We start from the raw sequence: 24119 nt of genomic DNA, 5'->3' as shown, positions 1-24119 counted from the left end.
GAAGTCGGGACGGGAGGACACCGGGGCCGATGTCCACAGTACTTCTCGAGGTTGTTCGGCTAATTCGCGACAGTCCCAGTTACTTTTATTCTGTGTTTGTATCTCAGGGGCGTAGAAGTACGCTTAGACGATATTTGGTAACTCACAGTTTTATTTCCGTACCTACGCACAGAGTAACCACTGATGTCAGCCAGCGGCTATAGTCGTACTGTTTCCGATCGCATGTCGTCAGCCGTGGCACAGGCTGGATGTGTTTAGCACAGGATAAACGTCCTTACCTACGCCTCAGTTTCCCCGCAAGTTTCGAAAATGTGTGAACGATGAAAGATTTCTGTACGAATGCAGCGGCGGCGGCGTGTACAGACCAGGACACGAACCCGTCGCCTTCGCCGGGGCGCGCTGAGCCACCTAGAAACTACCCTCCAGCTGGTACCTGCCTGGTACTTTGCAAACTTTGACACTTCTCCTGCGTACTTTGCGACACGGGCACCCCTGAAAGACAGCGTGCGGCGGAGACGCGACGGGGTCGCAGGTTCGCGTCCGGGACCGGCACACAGTTCCAATGTGAGTCTTCTGTACTCACACCGTATTCTGATTTAACTGCGTTACACAAGGTCTGGAGGAATGAGAGGCTAAGGGTTGCCTTTTTGATAGCAGTTGGACGAATTAGGGAGCGACGCTTATCCAGGAACCAAACCGTTCGGGCCTACGGAGTGCTCTTGCAGCCGCCCTGCGTTTACATCTACACTGAAGCGCCAAAGAAACTAATATAGGCAGGTTTATTCACTTACAGAGATATGTAAACAGGCAGAATATGGCGCTGCGGTCGGTCTATATAAGAGAATGTGTGTGTGTGCCGCAGTTGATAGATCGGTTACTACTGCTACTCGTACAGTGCCACGTCATCATTTAAGTGAGCTTGAACGTGATGTTATAGTCTGCGCACGAACGGTGGGACACAGCAACTCCGAGACGGCGACGAAGTGGGGATTTACCACGAGTGTACCGTGAATATCAGGAACCTGGAAAACGTCAAATCTCGGACATCGCTGCGGCTGGAAAAACATTCTGCAACAACGGAACCAATGACGACTGAAGAGATTCGTTCAGCGTGACAGAACTGCAAACTTTCGCAAATTTTTCTATATTTCAATGCTGGGCCATCAACTAGTATCAGCGTGTGAACGATTCAACGAAAGGGCCTATGGAGCAGGAGGCCCACTCGTGTACTCTTTATGACTGCATGTCATAAAACTGGGCCCGTCAACATCGACATTGGACTGTTTATGACTGGAACCATGTTTACCTCGTCTGACGAGTCTCGTTGATGATGGACGTGTACGGGTATGGAGACAGCCTTATGAATCGATGGACCCTGCATGTCTGCAGGGGACTGTTAAAGCTGGTGGAAGCCCTGTAATGGTGTGGAGCGTGTGCAGTTGGACTGATATGGGACCCCTGATACGTCTCTGACAGGTCACACGAACGTAACCATCCTGTCTGATCACCTGCATCCGTTCATGTCCATTGTCCATTCCGACGGACTTGGGCAATTCCAGCAAGACACTGCGACACCCAATACGTGCAGAATTGTTACGGAGTGGCTCGAGGAACACTCAGTTTAAACACTTCCATTGGCCAGCAAACTACCCATACATGAACATTATTGAGCACATCTGGGTCGCCTTGCAAAGTGCTGTTCAGAAGAGATCTCCACCCCCTCGTACTCTTACGAATTTATGGACAGCCCTGCTGGATTCAAGGTATCAGTTCCTTCCAGCGCTACTTCAGACACTAGTCGAGTCAATGCTACGTGGTGCTGCGGCACTTCTGCGTGCTCGCCGGGGCGCTACACGATATTAGGCAGGTGTACCAGTTTCTTTGGCTCTTCGGAGTACACCTACATCGACAATCTGTAAATCACACTGTCAGAAGGTTCACCGAGCCACCTTCACAATAATTCTCTGTTACTCGACACTAACGGCGCGCGGAAAAACGTGCACCTACGTGTTCCCTTGCGAGGTTTAATTTCCCTTCTTGTGTTGATCGTTTCTCCCATGTAGGTCGCCGTCAACAAAATACTTCTGCATTTGGAGGAGAAAGTTGGCGATTGAAATTTCGTGAGAAGATTCCGCCGCGACTAGAAACAGCTTCGTTTTAATGATGTTCACCCCAGATTCCTTATGACCGTGAAACTCTTAAAAAACGCGTTGACCTTCTCTGAACTTCCTTCATGTAGTCCATTAATCCTATCTGGTAATCATGTCACACCACACAGCAGTACTCCAGAAGACGACGGACAACCATAGTGAGGCATCCTCTTTAGTAGATCTCTTACATCTTATAAGTTTTCTGCCGTCCGCCCCCGGTAGCTGAGTGGTCAAAAAAAAGTGGCCAGCGCGACAGAATGTCAATCCAAAGGACCCGGGTTCGATTCCCGGCTGGGTCGGAGAGTTTCTCCGCTCAGGGACTGGGTGTTGTGTTGTCCTAGTCATCATCATTTCATCCCCATCGACGCGCAAGTCGCGGAAGTGGCGTCAAATCGAAAGACTTGCACCAGTCGAGCGGTCTACCCGACGGGAGGCCCGCCCTCGTCACACATTTCATTTTTTCAGTGTTCTGCCACTAAAACAGTCTTTGGTTCGCCTTCCCCACACTTTCTGTGTGTTTTTCACTTTAAGATTTTCTAATTGTAATTTCTAGGTATTTAGTTGAATTCACGACCTTCAGATTTCACTGATTTATCGTGTACCGAGAGTTTAACGGATTCCTTTTAGCAGTCATGTGGACGACCTCACACGGTCAATTGGTAACATTCGCACCATAGAGATACCGTTTCTAAATCATTTTGGAATTTGTTTTGATTTTCTAAGGAGTTTATTAGATGATAATCGACAACGTCATGTGGAAGCAACCTAAGAATGCTGGTCAAATTGTTTCCTACTCAGCTTATACTGATAAGCAACAGAGGAGGACCTGTAATATTAACTTACTGAACGCCATAAATCACTTACGTTTTAATCTATTTTAATGGCTAATTTTTCCAGTAGCACGAATGTTTGCGTATAGTCAAAGACTCTTTACGACTGCGAGAGACAGATTATGTCTGAATCCTGATAAAGAAACTCTGGATGGAATGTGGAACATTACGTGCACAACAGACGGACTACTTCTGATTGAGAATCGCTGAGAGTAGGATCGCAGTGGAACTATAATTAACGGCATTGTTGTAAGCTGCCATCTTGAACATGGAATGAAATTTCATTAATTGCGACAACATTCAATGTCATACAAGAGGATGATATATACTGGAATATAGCTACGAAAATAGTTTGTGGAAAAATATGATTTCATGAATGAAAAAGGTACGTCCAATTCTTTGGTTATTTTAGCTTCTTCCTTATCTGTGGCTCGGGGCATCAGTTAGTGTGCCTTAACACGTAGGAAACTTTGTATCCTGGGCCTGCACCACGGTCATTTATGCTCTATTTTAAGATCTTAAATTCTGTACTTTCTCGAAATTGAAACAACTTGGACACTGGTTCCCGTGTTGCAGAGTGAGTACGCCATAGCACCCAAGACGGCTTCCCCACAGCGTACAAATGTGCCTCCGATTATTTTAAGAATTTTCAGAGTCGACGATCGCCGGAAGAATCAGAGGTTTTATTCCATGTGGAGTAATTAATTTTATACCTGGAAGAGTGGGAGATAGTTGTGTAAAAATATTGGTGAAACGACTTCTCTTGCCCAAAAGTTTCGATTCAAGTAACTATATACAGGGTGCGTTAAAAAATGCATACACACTTTGAACTGTCACAGACAATTTATTTCCCACTCTACAAGGTTAAATATCTGTGAGAAAGTAATGTTATATTTCTTCAACAGGTGGCAGCAGTGCAAGGAACTAACTGCAACATGGCGGACGTGCGTTTGACCTTTGAAGCGTAGAAGCAGATAATTAAGTGGTACTGGAAGTCTGAGAATGTAGCTGCGGTTCGAAGACAGTGGAGAAGTGAGTATGGTACAGAACAACCTTCAAGGTTAATAATTACACGTCTACGAGACAAATTCGAAATTCATGGAACAGTGTGTGATGTGCATAAAGGTCGATCAGGGCGACCTCGTACAGCTACAAGTGATGATTCCACAACAGCGGTCTTGGAACTGTTTCAGCGTTCGCCTCAAAAATCTTCAAGGCAAGCGGCACGTGAGAGTAATGTGTTAGTAGTGGGCTACGCATTCTGAAGAAAGGCAAGTTTCGTGTGTACATTCCAAGGCTGGTGCAACAGCAAAGTGACGAAGATCCAGATCGAAGGTTTGAATTTTGCGAATGGGTTCAGGAGATGGTGAGACGTGAACCGGGATTTATGGGTAGCATAATTTATTCGGATGAAGCCCAATTCAAACTCAATGGAACTGTCAATAGCCACAATTGTGTGTACTGGGCTGAAGATCATCCTCACATTAGTTGAAAAAGCTGTGAATTTGCCTTCTGTAAATGTGTGGTGTGGTTTGTCTGCAAGGGGACTCATTGGGACTTTCAGCTTTGAAGATACTGTTACTGGAGAAACGTACCTAACAATACTTACCGACTCCATATTCTCTGCCATTCGTGTATTATACGGTAATGAAGAGTTTTATTTGCAACAAGATGGCGCCCCGCCGCACTATCATAGGGACGTACGAGCATACCTGGATCACAATGTGCCAGGCCAGTGGATAGGACGCAGGGGACCAATCTAGTTTCCTGCGCGCTCTCCAGACCTCACGCCGCTAGATTTCTTCTTATGGGACACAGTAAAAGACGAGGTGTACGAACCTAAACCACGTAACCTGGACACACTTTGGAATGAGATTCAGGTGGTGTGTGCAGAAGTCTCATTGGACACTTTGGTGCGATGTACGGAACCAGTGGTGACTCGTACTCAGAAATGTATTGATGCTGAAGGCTACCAGTTTGAACATTAATCACATGTGCAAAGTACATTTATTTTTCCAATTGGACTTTAAGCTTTCCATTTCCAGAAATTTAATATTGTAGAACGGGAAATAAATTTTCTACGACGCTTCAAAGTGTGTATACATTTTTTTGACGCACCCTGTATATTCAGCCATATTAATTAACTTCAGATTCCGAAAAAAAGGGGGGGGGAGGAGCTGAACTGTCGGTTAGTATGATCTGTTTGTTACCCCTCTGACAGGAAATCGGGAATCAAGTCACATAAGAAACGATATTCCACAAGCAAGCAATTGGATTACAAGTCGCTTGTGAGGTTCGGTGTCTGAGGCCTCCTGGAGATCTATAAATACGGAATCAATTTGAAATCGCTTGTCAATAGCACTCAACACTTCGTGCGAGTAAATAGCTAGTTGTATGTCAGAAGAACGATGCTTTCTAAATCCCCGTTGACTGTGTGTCAACAGGCCGATCTGCTCGAGGCAGGTGCGACTCTGGCCCGGCGCTGGGTTTCCCCACTGCGCGTCCTCGCGTCGATATTCCCACACCGATGCTCTCCGCAGTTACTGCCGGCACCTCCTGGGGCCAAGTCTCTTATCGCGCATCCGCCTTCCCCAGCCGCCGGGAGGCTACAGCCCAGCCAGGCGCGAGTGCCCACGTACACACGTGCTTCTGTACCGCGCTTTACGGCGTCTGAGGTGGACCTTTTCCTGTTCCAGTGGCGAATGTTTCGCAGGAAGAACGATAATAGTGCGAGCTAGCGCGGCCCTTCACGGTTCTCGGTAGAGGTGTGCATCTGCCCGCCGCCCGCCGCCCGCTCACTGAGCGGCGGCGTGTGGCCAACCAAAAGACGTCGACTGCGCTGTTTCGTCACAGCTTAGCGCCATTCTCAAGCGTAGGAATGAATCTGCGCTCACAATTTGTAGCTGTCGATTTACCGCGTTTTCTTCGGAGACAGTGAACGCTATGTACCTGAGATTCTTCAAGTATTACCACTGCGACCGAATACGATTATGCCTAGCGAAATGTAAAGTGATAATCGAATATTGTGAATTATTTAAGGGCACTCATTTGGCTGTCATAATAGAACAATATACCAAAGTTTACTAATTAACAAATTCTCAGACGTTAAGATTTGTAAACTACACTCATGCTCATAAATCAAGGATAGTGCTTATACACGGTGAAACAAAGCTCTAGTGCGCGGTTTGCAGGTTTAGAACACCTCGGGGTGTGACCATGCGGTGCATTTGACCTGCGGTCGTCGCACGGTGGCGCTGGCAGCGGTCCACATACGCAGAGGTGTGTTGGTCCATGTCAGAGTACGGTGCAGTAAGTGCGCAGACGTTTTCATACGTGCTAATGGTGACTGTGTGTTGAAAATGGCTGAAAGAACGCAGATAGATGACGTTATGAGGGTTAGAATACTAGGGCGGCTGGAGGCTGGTCAAACACAGCAGGTCGTAGCACGGGCCCTCCGTGTGGCACAGAGTGTGATCCCAAGATTATGGCAACGATTCCAGCACACAGGAAGACCTGCAAGGTGCATTCCACTGACCCCTGGTAACAGGAGAGCCCATAAAGCCTGGTGTCAACAACACAGTACATGGCCATCGGAACAGTGGTCCCAGGTTTTCACGGACGAGTCCAGATATAGTCTGAACACTGATTCTCGCCGGGTTTTCATCTGGCGTGAACCAGAAATCGGATACCAACCCCTTAATGTCCTTGAAAGGGACTCATATGGAGGTCGTGGTTTGATGGTGTGGGGTGGGATTATGATTGGCGCACGTACACCCCTGCATGTCTTTAACGGAGGAACTGTAACAGGTCAGGCGTATCGGGACGTCATTTTGCACCAGTATGTCCGCCTTTTCAGGGGTGCAGTGGGTCTCACCTTCTTCCTGATGGATGATAACGCACGGCCCTACCGAGCTGCCATCGTGGAGGAGTACCTTGAAACAGAAGATATCAGGCGAATGGAGTGGCCTGCCTGTTCTCCAGACCTAAACCCCATCAAGCACTTCTGGGATGCTCTCGGTCGACGTATCGCTGCACGTCTTCAAACCCCTAGGACACTTCACTTCAGGAGCTCCGACAGGCACTGGTGTAAGAATCGGAGGCTATACCCCAGCAGCTACTCGACCACCTCATCCAGAGTTTGCCAACCCGTTGTGCGGCCTGTGTACGTGTGCATGGTGATCATGCCAGATATTGATGTCGGGGTACATGCGCAGGAAGCAGTGGCGTTTTGTAGCACATGTGTTTCGGGACGGTTTTCTCAACTTATCACCAATACCGTGCACTTGCAGACCAGTGTGGTGTGTGTTCCCTATGTGCCTATGCTATTAGCGCCAGTTCTGTGTAGTGCCACGTTGTGTGGCACCACATTCTCCAATTATCCTTCATTTATGAGCATGAGTGTATACAGAGTGAGGTAGGAATTTCGTTCCGATTTTGTTTAGAAAACAATTGCACCGTCTTTGTCAGCTTCCTGTATCACTTTCTCGTTGGCTTTCTCTGTCTGGACTACTAACGTAAGCCGCTGTAACGGGACATCATCCTCTAGCATTACCTTTCCTTGACAGTGGCTGTCGATACCAGTATTATTTTTCGAATTTTGTTCAGGTCAATATTACATCATTTGCTTTTCTGAAAACTTTCATATAATTTTATATCGGTATATTTCAAGCTAAAATTTATGGGAAGGAATAACTTCAGAAAATATTTCAGTTTCGATGTTATTATCGGTAAGTACTAGTTCTGAATGTACAGTCAAAATTACTTTTTCAGATACATATGAAATGACGTATTATTAGCACAGTTAAAATTTCCATTCTTAATTACTCAATCCTGTTCTGTTTACTAAGTTTATTTCAGCCGGCCGCTGTGGGCGAGAGGTTCTAGGTGCTTCAGTCTGGAAACTGATGACCTCAGATGTTAAGTCCCATAGTCCTCAGAGTCATTTGAACCATCTGTTTATTTCAGGATTCATTTATGAAGTAATAATCGATATTAATATCTAAGGCTAGTGGGAATTCATTATTTAGGAGAAATTGTTAACTCTTTGGAATATTGTTATTTCAGCAGTGTGTGGGAGTCTTAAGCATGCCTCTGATGTGATCGGACTTTTTTTTGTATTTTTGTGCGAACAATAAAATTTCCGCTTTGTTAATGTGAAATATCATAATACTATATGATATACTTAAATGTGGGGAAATCTATTTACGCAAAAAAAGGTTGCAACAACAATCTTCAGATTTATTTAGTTCAAACAACCGTTTAAGATCTGATGTGATATTTTCGGCTTCAAGAATCACACCCCTAGACGAGAAGAACTGGAGCCAATCAACACGACAAGCTAAGAAAGTTTATTGCAATCTTCACTCCTCTCAAATCTTCATAAAATACATTACTTATTAATTACTTCGACTGGGCGTTGTTTAATGTGGGCAGTAGATGGAAGTAGGAAGTATGGAGAGATTAGAAGGTGACTGGTTTCTTTTTCTTTGTATTACTTAGACTACTAACATTTACTTGACAGGTATATGGTTTCTAATTAATATTATTAATACTTGTCCTTACTTTGATATTTAAGTATTTTTGCAGCCTCTTCACGGCCATGTTAAGTCGGGCGTTGCTAATATGGTGATACTATTGACTGGCCGCCATCGCTGTAGCCTTTAAAGTACTTCGCATTTATTCTAAATTCATCTTACGAAGTCTGGTACCTTTTAAAGAATCATTACAATATAGAGCAAATACTGGCATTAAATTACTGATATTTCTTCCCACTGTTAGCAACAAGCCAACACTCACAGATTACGCTGGTTTCCGTCTCAGCTCCCGTCAGTAAGATAATTCCGCAATCACTTCTTACTAGCATCCAAATACACTCAGCTTTTAATATTCAGTTCAAGAGGAAGAGTGATTATACTGCGGAAGTGCGAATTTGTGTGAAAGAAAGCTGAAGAAATAAGGCTTGCTTTCAGTCTCCAGCTAAAATCGCTCTGACGTTGACACATATATTGGATAGAACAAATGAAACATTCATGTTGACGAGCGTGGCAACTGATGATTCTGTACTTTGATTAGAGAAACAAAAAATTTGAATCCAACTGTGCAGTAGCAAATCGAGAAAATGAACTAACAGGACACGTTGCAGTTGTTAATATTGACTGTAACGACCGATGTTTGAGATATAGTAGTAAGCAGAGATGGGTCACACTATATTCACCCAGTATTTCGGAATGTGAGGACCGAATGACTTGCTACAAACTTTGGCTGTAACTTTAAACCTTTTCTATATGTTTTCTCGCTTACACGCTAGATGTAATTTGCCTAGAAGCAAGCGATATTTTTACTGACTCCTCTTGGAACATATGAATTTTAATAGTAAACCACACTCCTGCAACGTTTGCCTCTGGGCTTGGTTGAGCTATTCTTGTGTACAGATGGCTTCAGGAGGATTGGTCAGTACTAGGGGAATAAAAAAATTCACTAAACATAGACTCTAAAATGCATATTTCAAGAGCTATGACAACTTGTTCAGTCAAAGAGGTGCGTTTCACAGTAGCGAAAATGAACAAGTATTTGCAGCTATTAAGGTACGCACTTCAGAGCACATGTTTACTAGACTTCTCTTCAAATGATCGTTCCTGACAAAAACCTGAACACTGCCAGTATTCCTGCTGGGATACCTATATACTGTGGAACTAATTGTCCTGTTACACTAACCTACGGTACGTCGGAAGTTACTTCTACGTCTGAAGATTTCTCTCCGCTGAGAATGACATACTTTGATCTGTTTCGTAAGCATTCTTCAGCCACGCAGCTGATCCGATATTCCGCGCGCTCGTACCTTGTTCATCAGCTGGCAGTACGGAACTACACCGAATGGCTTCTTCAAGTCAACAATACGGCGTGTAACTCTGAGCAGGTATGTTCTGCGTAGAACAGAGCTATCTGGGTTAAATCGTTACATAGATGCCGAACGGCCTTATGATCAGTGATTGCCTGTTACACGCTAACTGAAGCTAAGAGTTCTTGCTTGTTTCTAACCAGGAGATGTAATACGTGACTTCGAGAGTCGATTCTGTGATTAGCTGCTCAAGTAGTTTTCGGATAAGGTATGTACAACGATTTCACACGATTCCCTATTCCCGTACCTGCTACCCGCTCTGAGCACTTGAGTCTCTCAGTCTGCGGCTGCCAAGTTGAAATCTCCCCTTAATTTAATTATGATCGGGAAATTTACGCGCAGCCGTCTCTTAAGTTTTCGCTCAAATGTCCCACCACTACCGCTCCTCAGGCTTGGGGTCTCTAAATGCTTCCGATGACCACGTCTGATCCACCTTTAACACACATCTAGACCCAATTACTTTGCATTTGTAATATGCAATAATACCACTACATATTAACGTATTATTTACGGCATAAAAAATCTCCATCGCCGCCGGCATTCAGTCAGTCTTTGCGATTTACATTCAAATCGTTATTTGATTTTTATTATATCTGTTACCACAGCCATTATGCTCTCCTCAAAACCAGAAGTTTGTCAAGACATTTCAAAATAAACATCTGCAAAGCACTCCTACCGCCTGTAGTACTATATGGATGTGCCACCTGGAGTACAACCAAGCAAGATCTGAACAGACTGATGATATTTGAAAGGAAAGCCCTTCGGAATATTTTTGGACCAGTTTACGACAATGAGTTTGGAAAATGGAGGATTCGTCACAATACAGGGTTGTGTGATATTTACAAAGAGCCGAACATCGTGGCGATAACGAAGACACGCCGACTCCAGTGCGCAGGGCGTGTTGCTCGAATGCAGGACAACCGGTGGCCGAAAAACTGTACTCAACACCAGGCCAACCGGCAGAAGGCTCGTACGAAGACCTAGAACTCGATGGAGTGACTGCGTATCCAAAGACCTTCAGAGAGTGGGACTGTTGGAGGGATGGCAGAAAGGACCCGAAGACAGGCCGAAGTGCCGGCCTCTGTGGCCAAGCGGTTCTAGGCGCTTCAGTCTGGAACCGCGTTGCTGCTACGGTCGCAGGTTCGAATCCTGCCTCGGGCATACATGTGTGTCATGTCCTTAGGTTAGTTAGGTTTAAGTAGTTCTGAGTCTAGGGGACTGATGACCTCAGATGTTAAGTCCCATAGTGCTCAGAGCCATTTGAACAAGCCGAAGTGGAGGCAATCTCTCAATGCAGCGCGTGGTCCATTGGGCCTGATCGCGTAAAGCAGTAATCTTGTTCCAGCCACCTTCCTGTCCTTAGTACTATCTGGGAATTATTACCATTTATGAGTGAGACTATTTCGTGGACCTATCTGCGGATGTTCCTGCATGAACTGTTGCTGCGATCTTCCATGACAGATCAAATGGCTCTGAGGACTATGGGACTGGTCATCAGTCCCCTAGAACTTAGAACTACTTAAACCTAACTAACCTAAGGACATCACACACATCCATGCCCGAGGCAGGATTCGAACCTGGCGACCGTAGCAGCAGCGCGGTTCCAGACTGGAGCGCCTAGAACCTCTCGCGGCCACAACGGCCAGTTCCATGACAGATACTTCACACTTTAACTACTGTGGCTTTCATTCTTCCGTGTACGAAAGCAGACAGTATCTTATCGGGCCGATGTAGGGTTTGTGTACCCTAAAGAACCACGTAAACACACGTGCTCCACTACCCTAGCAGCCCCTCCCTGCTGTAGTACACGCCTGCCCTATCCGCGTCCGTCACAGAATCGTCCGAGCATATGGTTTGGGCTTACCACTGGGCTCCAAACCAGAGGACCGCGATCGGTTCTGGGAACGATGCTGCTCCATCATTCGGCGCAGGAAGCGAGCTGACATCAGATGAACAAGCCAGCCGAGGCTGGCCTCTGAACGAAGGCGCAGACACACACACACACAAACAAGTCTTACGCTTCCCACTTTCGGCTATATTCGGGGATGCTTTTATATTAGCGCCGTTCTGTCCTCGCGATATGTATGGTTAACATTCGGAGGGGACGAGGAATGTGTTTACATTCCAATCCGAAAGTCAGTTGTGAACTTTGTAAGTTTTCTCCTCGTGTCATTCTGGGAGAGGGGGAGAGGGCCAGATAGCGCTCCGGCCGCCACCGTTACATTCCCCAGGGAGACAAACAGCCGTCCGGCTATCTGCCGGAGTTGCCACACGCGCCGGACTCTGTGAGCTGTAAACAGGGCGAGCTGCGGCGTCTACCCAGCAGTTCGGGGCATCGAGGCGAGGTTCCCGGCAGATAACAGAAAGCAGCGGGCCGCGTTACTGCTGCCCGGTTAGCGCTGCCACTAAGTTTCGTATTAACAGACTCAAATATTTTATGTGGGACGACGTACTTGTTTAAAAGGCATTGTAGAGCTCACGAAAAGACAACAGTGACACTGTGCTCCTGAAACTTTTCAATGGGTATTTGAGAAATAGGGCTATGAAAGTAACGAGTCAATTTTAAAACTCTTCTATTCGGTACACATTACAACGTATTCTTTACTTGCGTTACCAAAGACACGCCGCCATGTGTGTGCTGTGATTAGCTGATGAGAAATTAGCCGGTGCACGCGCCACATTCCATTGCATTTTATCGCGGGTACTGCATTCAGCCTTTTTAGCAAACCACGTATTAAGACCACTGAGTGAAATTCCACTAAATATCCCGTTTAAGATTCCAAGTTCCAACGCTGAACTATGACTTCTGAGTCGGCACCTAATTTGCTGCACCCCCGTTCCAGCATCATTCAGAAGAGCGTCAAATGTTTCTATACTCTGTTTTATTTCTGCGAGTTTTAAAATTTTCCGGGCGAACTGGACGTTCAAACAGATTTCGCGCTTGCAGCGGGTCGTCACTCAATTCTTCGCACGATGTTTCGACTGGGCAACTCCAGTCACCTTCAGGTGACCAGGACAAATCATTTCACAAAACATTTTACTTTTTTCATTTTTTCTTCATGTTTATTAAGAGTGTACAGACCAACAGAAAGCAGAGAAGTTTTCAAATTTATAATGTGACTCGATATTTTTTGACAATTCTTTTCCAGAGCTAGCAGCAGTTGATTCCAGTTTACCGTCAGATTACTACACAGGTTTCTTAAGAGCTCTAATTTCTTTCAAGCAATTAAACCTTTCTTTGGAAAATTAGACGGCCAGTTGGAAACTTGATAACTCAATTATCACTTTCCGTTTAGCTATGAAAATTCTGAATACTATGCATTGTACAATTTCTAGGGAGTCTTGTTTTCATTCCGCTCAAACGTTGGATCACAAACGACTGCTTGATGGAACAGCAAAAACCAGGAGGAGGATTAAGTTAACTGTCCTTAACTGACGTGCTTTTGTATTACAGTTTGCGTTCAACGAAACTCTGATTACCCGATGCATTATAGATTAAAAAGGCGCGTAGTTTTCAGGACAATGCTCGAAAATAAAATGGCAGTAAAAGGCAGAGATTGCGTTCTATTCGGATATCTTAATGGAATTGACAGTGGATTCAGCTGAAACTGTTTGTAGCCATATTTAAAATGAACTTTTAAAGAAACGCTTCTGCAAACATCAGCTACTCTGTAATCCGTCTATGTAGGCACATTTAGAAGCTAATATCAGCTGTTATTAAGCTGCTGCAGTATGCTTATCTTGGTGGAATGCACACAAAACAAGTAGTTGAGGCAACGTGACAATCTTTTTTTCCATTCATACGTCAACATTTCTTACCGTCGTGCATCTGGTAGATGAATCGATTGTAGTACATTGGTTTCTCTCACCTAACTATCAAATCTGCCAACTGTGTATTTGGTACCACTGACGAAATGCACCAACAATACCACCGACTTCCACGTCCATGCGCTTTGCACAAACATCACTTTACAGTACCCTCGTCTTACTATACTGTCAGAGTACCGAGTGGTATTTGTAAAACAAACAAGGAATAAAATGATTCCGAAATAATATTTCTGTGCAGAGTTGACACAATCAAAAAATGAGTTTCGAGTACGAAACAATTATTTACCATAAGAAAAACACAGGCGCGCGCGCGCGCGCACACACAGGCATCTAAACCTATGTATATTAAGCTATCTGTTTGCAGGCCAAACGCGTCCCTCTCATGATGAGAGCGGCTTCACCGAGTACAGAAACGCAATGATACGGAATACGTGTCCGTCACTCGTGTGTCAGCCTGAGACTCGGTAACTGGCGCAAAGTAATGGCTGCAGGTCTGGCAATGAATTGCACCCGGCGAGACGCCGGGTCTGTGCTTTGAGACTGGTCGAACACTCAGTTCCGCAGAAAAATGCGCTAAAACGAAAGGCCCGAGGGCTGTGTGATGTGTGAATACAGCTCTTGTGTAGTTTTGTCTTTATACGCAACAAGAAGACTAAGGAAACTGACGTAAAACTTATTTGCGGTTGGCCTTACGTTATACCACAGAGGTACTGCGCCAGCTACGGTGTGTGTTAACATTTAGCACAGCGTAGTGTTTACAAAGAACTTAACATCTACGTAGGCCTATTTCGTCACAACTAATACATACTGTGTGTAACGCATTACGTCCAACTTTGTGTTAACACCGCTCTGGCGGATTCTGGCCCTTTGTCTTAGTTTTAATCAATTTCTCAGATTTTTCCGCGAAAAATTTCAATGCCATTAGAATGTATACCATTTCATTTTAAACACCACACTTTCTCCCGTACCTCGGTTGATACAAGGTTTAATTTGAACTGTTCAGGAATCGAAAGGGGTGTTACACCTTAGGCGCCTCAACACACACGTATAACGGGTCCATGACAAGCGGAATACAGGTCCTACTGAACGGTGATTCCGTTATGCGCTCTGTCCTATCAAGAGGTTACGTGAAACAGCTGAAATGTAGCTTATCAAAATGTGCAAGAACGCTACTGAAGCACCTACGCTATCACGTACACACTATCACAAACTGACAACAAAACTTACTGGTCTTCTTATCATCTGTCTCTTTTGGTGACTGTTGGTTCGGAGCTGGGAGGTATTACTTATACTGAACGACCCGTAAGGCAGTATCTTAGCCAGTCCTAAATTCAGTTTCTGAGTCGTCCAACATAGAGTCTTTCCGCAGCATGACAGTCCGGCTTTGAAAAATTTCTTAAAATCTTAACATTTGCCGGAAGGCTATATTTCCTCGAGACTTAAATGGAAAGACTTCAGTAAGGCTTTCGATTGAGACTACGCCGACGGCTGAAGGAAATATGGCTGTTCCGTACAATCGCGAGACTGGGTTGGTAAGGTTGTTGGCGGACAGAACGCACTGAAATAGTTTAGGGTGTGGTCTCGGGGTCTAAAGATAGGGTAATTATCGTTAATGATATAAAGCGATGGACTGAGTATTACCTGCGGTCTCAGACATTTCGCGGATAGCACGGTTAGATATGAAGATACATAGATTCTTGTTGTTGTGGTCTTCAGTCCAGAGATTGGTTTGATGTAGCTCTCCATGCTACTCTATCCTGTGCAAGCTTCTTCATCTCCCAGTACCTACTGCAACATGCACCATTCTGAATCTGCTTAGTGTATTCATCTTTTGGTCTCCCTCTACGATTTTTACCCTCGACGCTGCCGTCCAATACTAAATTGGTGATCCCTTGATGCCTCCTAACGTGTCCTACTAACCGATATCCCTTCTTCTAGTCAAGTTGTGCCACAAATTTCTCATCTCTCCAATTCTATTCAATACCTCCTCATTAGTTATGTGATCCACCCATCTAATCTTCAACATTCTTCTGTAGCACCACATTTCGAAAGCTTCTATTCTCTTCTTGTCTAATTATTTATCGTCGACGTTTCACTCCCATACAAATACTTTCAGAAACGACTTCCTGACACTTAAATCTGTACTCGATGCTAAATTTCTCTTCAGAAACGCTTTCCTTGCCATTGCTAGTCTACATTTTATATTCTAAATTTTATCATCAGATAAGGCAAGAGGTCAGCTTAGGTCGAAAACTTGGATTTATGGACAGCGTTACCAATTGTGTTGGTGTGGACACGTTAATAAACCTACGAGTTTAATTACTTGAACAAAAGCTAACGAGATTGCGGTCCTCACCAGCCAGAGAAAAAAAATAATGTTTTTAGTTGTATTGGTGACGAGTGTAAACACTGACTACGATTTATGTCATCTGTTGATGACATTTTTTCTCTAATGAGGGTGAAACTGCGACGTAATGAAATTAATACTATTCAGTAAATAATTATAGTATCAGACAAATGAACTATTACGAAATACAGAAGTCTACGGAATTTTGACTCCGAAATTAAGAATTAATGGTTTGACTAAAAGTTTGAGGAAAGCAGTATAAATAATTGAAAGTAAGTGCGAAGTGTACCTAAGTTAGATGAGGTGTGGGTGGGCCCAAGGGCTAGAGAGAAGGAGTGGTGTTAACCGTGAGCCAAGCCTGCCGCAGTGTGTACCATCTGAAGTGTGACATCAAGTGTAAGTAGTTAACGCTCTCATGATGTTCTTTATTGCCTTCGGGATTTTCAGTTGAGCTAAGTCAGGTTTTGTTTTCGGTACCAATTATAGTTGGTTAGCGCTAGTTGGGTGTTTCTTCGTTTTTGGTACGAGCAGTAGCTGTTTGTTTAGGTATGTATATTGGAGTATTTTCGTGATTTCACAGTTATTTTTTATTTTATTATCGCTTATTTTGCACTTTCAATGACGTCATTGTTGAAAGTCGACGGGTGATACGGAAGGATGTTACTGGATTTGCATGTCAGATATGGGAATGGTAAAGTCGTATAAACCAGTGGGTAACAGTGGATTTAATTGTTATGTAGGCGTACTTGTTGGTAAAGCAAACGAAGGCGCTAGCTCACTGATAGCGTGCTGGGAAACTGGATCATTTGCGGAAGAGATTACCTGAAAAACATTTGCTATATCAGAAGAGTGTTCAGATCCGCTGATCAGACTAATAGGCTAGACCGAGCGTGTAGAAAGAGCTGATTCCCTCGCTGGAGGGTAACAAATGCCGGGAAATTCCAAACGACCTACTCGGCCGCACGTACAATATGCCGCTACAGCTACTGACATTGATGCAACAACCAACTATGGGAACCGATCCTACAAAATTATTCGCCTTTTCCATACAAATTCTGAACCCAAGATAGGCCAATAAAAACCACAGTACATAGCTTATGCTGTAGGTCAACTCACTGTACATTCGTAAAGGAAAAACTGGGAAACCTTATCTTAAATTAGAGCAGAAGAAACGCATCCTCTGCAACGCGCTTTAAAATAATCTAGAAGTGGCGGCTACTGTTGACTACTTTCCGAGGTCGCACGCACGTGTGCAGTGAGACGTTACCAGGCGTGGGAAAAAATCTGCACACAAATAGCATTTTAAGCAAAGACCGGCAGGTTAGCCTGAACGTAGGTGTAAACCAATCCTGCAGCCTCCACGATGTTTACACCAGCGGCATTCACCCACTGCAGTACATCTTTCCAGTTGAATTACCACCTCAGTGAATTTACGAAGAAAGCAAAATTTTTCAAAACGAACACGAGTAGGGTTAAGCTACACACAAGTGAGACGGTTTGGAAACTCGCTTCAATAATTTCTGTAATTTTGTTTGGTCTGTGACCCTTATTCAGTTAGACTGACGGAACGGGTAGAATATTCAATGTCTGTGTACTCTTCAAGAGTTGGTTCAGGCGTGATAAGGGTGTTGTGCATCGCGTGAGGATTCAGACTGTGTGCAAGTGGGTCAGGAAACATTCCTCCCGTATGTCGAATAATGATGACAGAAAGGGCACCTTCCACGTCGATTGTTGACTGTGTTTATTTACGAAGGAAATATTTCGCGAGAAGTATGTCGTCTTAACAAGATTGAATATGCACTGACGCAATTGATTGTGAACTGTTGCTTAAAGATTCTGTAGCTGAGATCACTATCAGAAACAAACAGTACGTATAATAAACGTGTCGGAACTGTCATTTCTGCAGCATTTGGACGAAATAAGACAATAGTCTATGAAATTAGATCTAGTCTGGCTCGGACAGAAAGAGCCCGCGAATGGAAGAGGAAAGGCGGGCCGCGGCGCCCTCGCAGCTCCACCCACCTGTCATCGAGCAGGTCGAGCCCGGTAGTCACGATGGTGCCGTTCTTGCACAGGTAGTAGAGCACGCAGACGCACGACCTGCCGGCCCCGCACTCGCACGGCTCGTAAGTGCTCTGCCGGAGCGGGTCCACCGTGGACGCGCCTTCTCCGACGCCGGGGCCGGGGGTGGAGCCGCCCCCCACGTTGTTGTTGTTGGGCGCCTGGGTGACCGGGTTGTAGTCGGGGGCGGACAGCCCCCACCACCAGGGCAGCTGCTGCGCCGCCGCCAGCGCCAAGAGCCAGGTCGCCAGCGCGAGCCGCGCGCTACCTGCTGCCCGCATCGTGTCTGCTGTCGCACTGACCGGGGGGCCGCGGCGCGGCGCGGCGGGCCGAGCGAGCACCGGCCGTCTTCAGCCAACCGGGCGCGAGGTGCGCGCGCACCGCCGGAGCCCGCGGCTTTCCGGGTTGCGACACTCGGCAGTCGCACGACACGAATCTACTAAAACCCAGAAGGCCAAAATTGACTCACCAGCGGTGAGCTCCGCGACCAGAGGACAGAAGATACGAAACTGTTTCTTCTTAGCTTGTTGTCTGAACTTAATGAAATGAATGAGCAATACGTAAAAATATTCGAGCGTAGAGTATTACAGCTAATCGACGAAATCGCGACATTTGGAAATTTGTAGTAAACTTCTATGGGACCAGACTGCTGAGGTCATTGATCCCTAGACTTACGAACTACGTAATCTAACTTGCAATACTTTCGCTAAGGACAACACACACTCCCGTGCCCGAGGGAGCACTCGAACTTCCGACGGGTGTAGCTACGCGAACCGTGACGAGGTCCTACGGACTGCGCGGCCTCCCCACGAGGCGACGAAATCGTGAACCGGGCACCTACTCCACCACTGTTTGTCCCAATAGCTGTTACGCAGTCGTTCGGATCCCAGTCAATCGATGTTACTACTCAATCAGGCGAAGATACCGAGACAATAGCGCTGCCAGTCAGTTTTACGAGGTACTTTGACAAGCAATTGGTCAACGATCGACGGAAGATTCTAGTGACAATGCAGCTTGAAAGTTAGTTAAGAAATAGACGTATAAAACATAGTAATCCGTATCTACAGTCAATGAAATATTATTAGTGTATAAAATACAAGGTGATAATAATTAAACTTCCAAAACGCTGTAGAAATAACACCACTGGTCGGAACGAATTGCAACGGAATATTATCGGAGAAGGGGGAAAACTGATCAATTGATTACGCTGTATGTGTCAGAACACGTAAATGAAAACACGTGTCATGCGCACGACCCATTGAAGTCGGTATAAACACGCCGGTACACGGCTTTTCCTGCTTTCGCTTCTGTGACGTTCGCCATGACTGTCACAATGCAGGATCGCGCTCTGCCTGTAAAGCTTTATTACAAGAAAGATGACTGTACACATGTGACTTCTCAAATTTTCCCGGCGTATTTCTTCTTCTAATAATTTTCGGGTATGCAGCCGGATCCCGTCGACATTCTACCACGATATTTCGGCCGAGAGATGTCCGGCCATCATCAGGTGAGTACACAAGTCGCGACTGCACCTGGGCTCTTCAGTAGTTGTGTACTCACCTGATGATGGCCGGACGTCTCTGGGCCGAAATATCGTGGCAGAATGTCGACGGGATCCGGCTGCATACCCGGAAATTATTAGAAGACTGTCCACACGTCGCTCTGCAGAAGATCCGAACACTGAAGGGTTTGAAAATATATGCTGGTCCGATGACTTCCGTGGGTCCGAGAAAAATGATTCGGAATTAGAAAAGACTTGTTATTTTTGTGTGCAACCTGGTAGAGGGAGGAAACGAATTGATTCAACGTCAGTGGAAGCAGTGGCCACTACAATGCAGGAGACGAGTGGTGGTGTGCAAATGTATAGTGCACGGAGAATTGCCCGGACATTGGAGATACCCGTAAACGCGGTGCGTAAATTCCTACGAAACATCCTTCTTTTCAATTTTGTGATATGATGACACGATGGAGACCGTGACTGTTGTTTGAAGACAAATGTTGGTGTTGGGACAGCAAACACTCCAAACCGACGTTTCACGAAAATTAATCTGTAAAAAACACACCACATGTCACAAAGAAAGCGTGTAAACCGTCTGAGGATGAATCACAACGATTCGAAACCGGTAACGGTACCCTTTGAATAAAGGAACTGAAAGTAAATTTGTGGCTGGTTGCTCTCCGAACACCATCAACATCCTTCTTTGCTATCCATTCAAAACTACCCATGTGCACGAGTTGCTTCCTGTTGACCTGCCAACAAGAGAGATCATATTTTTAGAATTTCTTGCTCGAATGGAAGTGGACAATGATTGACCGTGGAAGATTTTGTGAACAGAGGAAGCCCATTTCCATCTGATAGGATGTCAATACACAGAATTCTCTAATGTTGGAAACGGAAAATCCACACGCAAATCAACGGGTACCACCTCATCCCGAAAAGATCGCTGTGTGATGCGGGTTTACGGTATCATTTATCATACGGCGATATTTTTTCGAAGTGACAGGTGCTTCCGGTCCCGTTACCTGTACCGTCACTGGTAACTGCTATGAGTGTCTTTTGCGCAACCACGTCATTCCAGCTCTCCAACAGCGTGCATGGAATCATTTTCATGCAAGGTGGAGCACCTCCGCGCATTGCAAATTCGCTTAAGCAGCTGCTGAGGCGCCATTTCGGAAATGCTAGAATCATCAGCCGCCATTTCCGTACAGCTTGGCCGTCCCGATCACATGATCTTAACCCGTCTGGCTGTGGGACTATCTGAAAGATGTTGTGTTCAGTGTTCTGATTGCAAACTTAGCTGCATTGAAGGCACGCAGTGCGCAACACATTCTGAACGTGACCTCGGAAACACTTCGATCAGTTGTGCAACGTGTTGTTTCTCAATTTCAACTTGTTGGACAGCATATTGAACATGTTTTGCGCCAGTCACACGCAAATTAAGAATCCGATTTGATTTTGATTGATGCTTTTTATGCGGTTTTTGGCCTCAGGACAATTAAAAACCGATGTGATTGATGCTTTCCATCCCTTTTTTGACCTCAGGACAATTAAAATCCGATTTCTCCCATTCGATGTGATATGACCTTGCCGTGGTGGATGGGCTTACGTAACAAACAGTATCACGCCTGTACACTCATGCACACTCAGTAGTACAGTTTCTTTAACGTCAAACGTACACCTTAGGCATTGTTGTATGATTCATTTGTCATTTGTAGTCGACCACTATTAAATTGTGATTCTTACAGCGCCATCTATTGCTCCTTTTTGTAACTATTTATTTTTCTTCTGCCATACGTTTCCCCCCTTCTCCCATAACATTCCGTTGCAATTTGACGTCATTCTGACCAGTGGTATTATTTCTACAGCGATTTGAAAGCTTAACTTTAATTATAATCACACTAAATTAGAACCCTCTTATCTCAATGTGATGAATATCCATTTTTCTGCACTGACACATTCCCTCATTTTCGTATTTTGCTGTGTTATGGCCGGAGAAATCAGTTGTACCAAATCAGCAATTTACTCACTAAAAAAAAAAAAAAAAAAAAAAAAAAAAAAAAAAAAAAAGACAGAGAGAGACAGAGAGAAGAAAATTAATTTCTAGTTTCTTTGTTGCTGCTCCTTTGCTGCTACAAACAGCCTGCAGTTTATGTTTCTGCGAATGTACGGATGAACCTAGAATTTCCTTTTCTTTTTCATTCGTAAGTAATAATAACAGAGGACCACATCTCCTTCTGTGTTCGAATCTGTACTCCACATGTCCCGTCTAATCAAAAGATGCCCAGGTACAGCAAACAATACTCGTCCTCCACGCTTGCAAACGGAAACTGCAGTTTCTCATGGCACAGTTGCACCGTGTGTGGAGCTGCATTGCAAGCTAGTCTGCAACCAGACATCGCTTTTCAATCGCTGCGTGTGCGGAGGGCCTAGCAGAATACCCCACTGCGGGTGTGCTCGGTCGCTCAAGCAAACCACAAAATTTCATTGGGTATGCGCAGCATATACAGGGTGGTCCATTGATCATGACCGGGGCAAATATCTCACGAAATAAACGTCAAACGAAAAGCTACAAAGAACGAAACTTGTCTAGCTTGAAGGGGGAAACCAGATGGCGCTATGGTTGGCCCGCTAGATGGCGCTGCCATGGGTCAAACGGATATCAATTGCGTTTTTTTAAATAGGAACCCCCATTTTTTATTACATATTCGTGTAGTACGTAAGGAAATATGAATGTTTTAGTTGGACCACTTTTTTCGCTTTCTGATAGATGGCGCTGTAATAGTCACAAACATATGGCTCACAATTTTAGACGAACAGTTGGTAACAGGTAGGTTTTTTAAATTAAAATACAGAACGTAGGTGCGTTTTAACATTTCATTTCGGTTGTTCCAATGTGATACATGTACCTTTGTGAACCTATCATTTCTGAGAACGCATGCTGTTACAGCGTGATTACCTGTAAATACCACATGCAATAAATGCTCAAAATTATGTCCGTCAATCTAAATGAATTTGGCAATACGTGTAACGACATTCCTCTCAACAGCGAGTAGTTCTCCTTCCGTAATGTTCGCACATGCATTGATAATGCCCTGGCGCATGTTGTCAGGCGTTGTCGGTGGATCACGATAGCAAATATTCTTCAACTTTCCCCACAGAAAGAAATCCGGGGACGTCAGATCTGGTGAACATGCTTCGACGACCAATCCACCTGTCATGAAACATGCTATTCAATACCGCTTCAACCGCACGCGAGCTACGTGCCGGATATCCATCATGTTGGAAGTCCATCGCCATTCTGTCATCCAGTGAATCGTCTTGTAGTAACATCGGTAGAACATTACGTAGGAAACCAGCATACATTTCACCATTTAGATTGCCATCGATAAAATGGGGACCAATTATTCTTCCTCCCATAATTCAGCCCCATACATTACCCCGCCAAGGTCGCTGATGTTCCACTTGTCGCAGCCATCGTGGATTTTCCGTTCCCCAATAGAGCATATTATGGCGGTTTACGTTACCGCTGTTGGTGAATGACGCTTCGTCGCTAAATAGAACGCGTCCAAAAAATCTGCCATCGTACCGTAATTTCTCTTGTGCGCAGTGGCAGAACTGTACACGACGTTCAAAGTCGTCGCCATGCAACTCCTGGTGCACAGAAATATCGTACGGGTGCAATCGATGGTGATCTAGCATTCCCAACACCGACGTTTTTGAGATACCCGATTCTCGCGCAATTTGTCTGCTACTGATGTGCGGATTAGCCGCAACAGCAGCTAAAGCATCTACTTGGGCATCATAATTTGTTGCAGGTCGTGGTTGACGTTTCACATGTGGCTGAACACTTGCTGTTTCCTTAAATAACGTAACTATCCGGCGAACGGTCCAGACACTTGGATGAAGTCGTCGAGGCTACCGAGCAGCATACATAGCACACGCCCGTTGGGCATTTTGATCACAATAACCACACATCAACACGACATCGACCTTTTCCGGAATTGGTAAACGGTCCATTTTAACACGGGTACTGTATCACGAAGCAAATACCGTCCACACTGGTGGAACGTTACGTGATACCACGTACTTATACGTTTGTGACTATTACGGTGCCATCTATCACAAAGCGAAAAAAGTGGTCCAACTAAAACATTTACATTTCTTTACGTACTACACGAATATGTAATAAAAATGGGGGTTCCTATTTTTAAAAAAAAATTCAGTTGATATCCGTTTGACCTATGGCAGCGCCAACTAGCGGGCCAACCATAGCGCCATCTAGTTTCCCTCTTCAAGGTAAACGAGTTTCGTTCTTTGTAGTTTTTTCGTTTGATGCTTATTTCGTGAGATATTTGGCCCGGTCACTATCAATGGATCACCCTGCATATGCCGGGGGTATGACGAAAAACGTGTATCGAGAGTCAGAAAGAAAATAGCTTAACTGGCCTTCAAAGTAATCACCATTATCTGCGACACACTTCTGACATCGGTTGTAAAGCCGTTG

At 45.0% G+C, this 24119-nt stretch overlaps 1 protein-coding gene across 1 annotated transcript in view; it reads right to left on the bottom strand.

Moving 5' to 3' along the window:
- LOC124619661 overlaps positions 1-18410 on the bottom strand; it is an 86881-nt gene extending 68471 nt beyond the window's left edge. Inside the window, exon 1 of the mRNA XM_047146191.1 lies at positions 18076-18410. Within this exon, the coding sequence (XP_047002147.1) occupies positions 18076-18395 (320 nt within the window). The 5' untranslated portion in view covers positions 18396-18410. The remainder of the gene's footprint in view (positions 1-18075) is intronic.
- Between the last annotated feature and the right edge of the window lie 5709 nt (positions 18411-24119).

The sequence above is a fragment of the Schistocerca americana genome, chromosome 6, assembly GCF_021461395.2.
Source record: "Schistocerca americana isolate TAMUIC-IGC-003095 chromosome 6, iqSchAmer2.1, whole genome shotgun sequence".
Classification (NCBI taxonomy): domain Eukaryota; kingdom Metazoa; phylum Arthropoda; class Insecta; order Orthoptera; family Acrididae; genus Schistocerca; species Schistocerca americana.
This window is presented reverse-complemented; position numbering and strand designations above follow the sequence as displayed.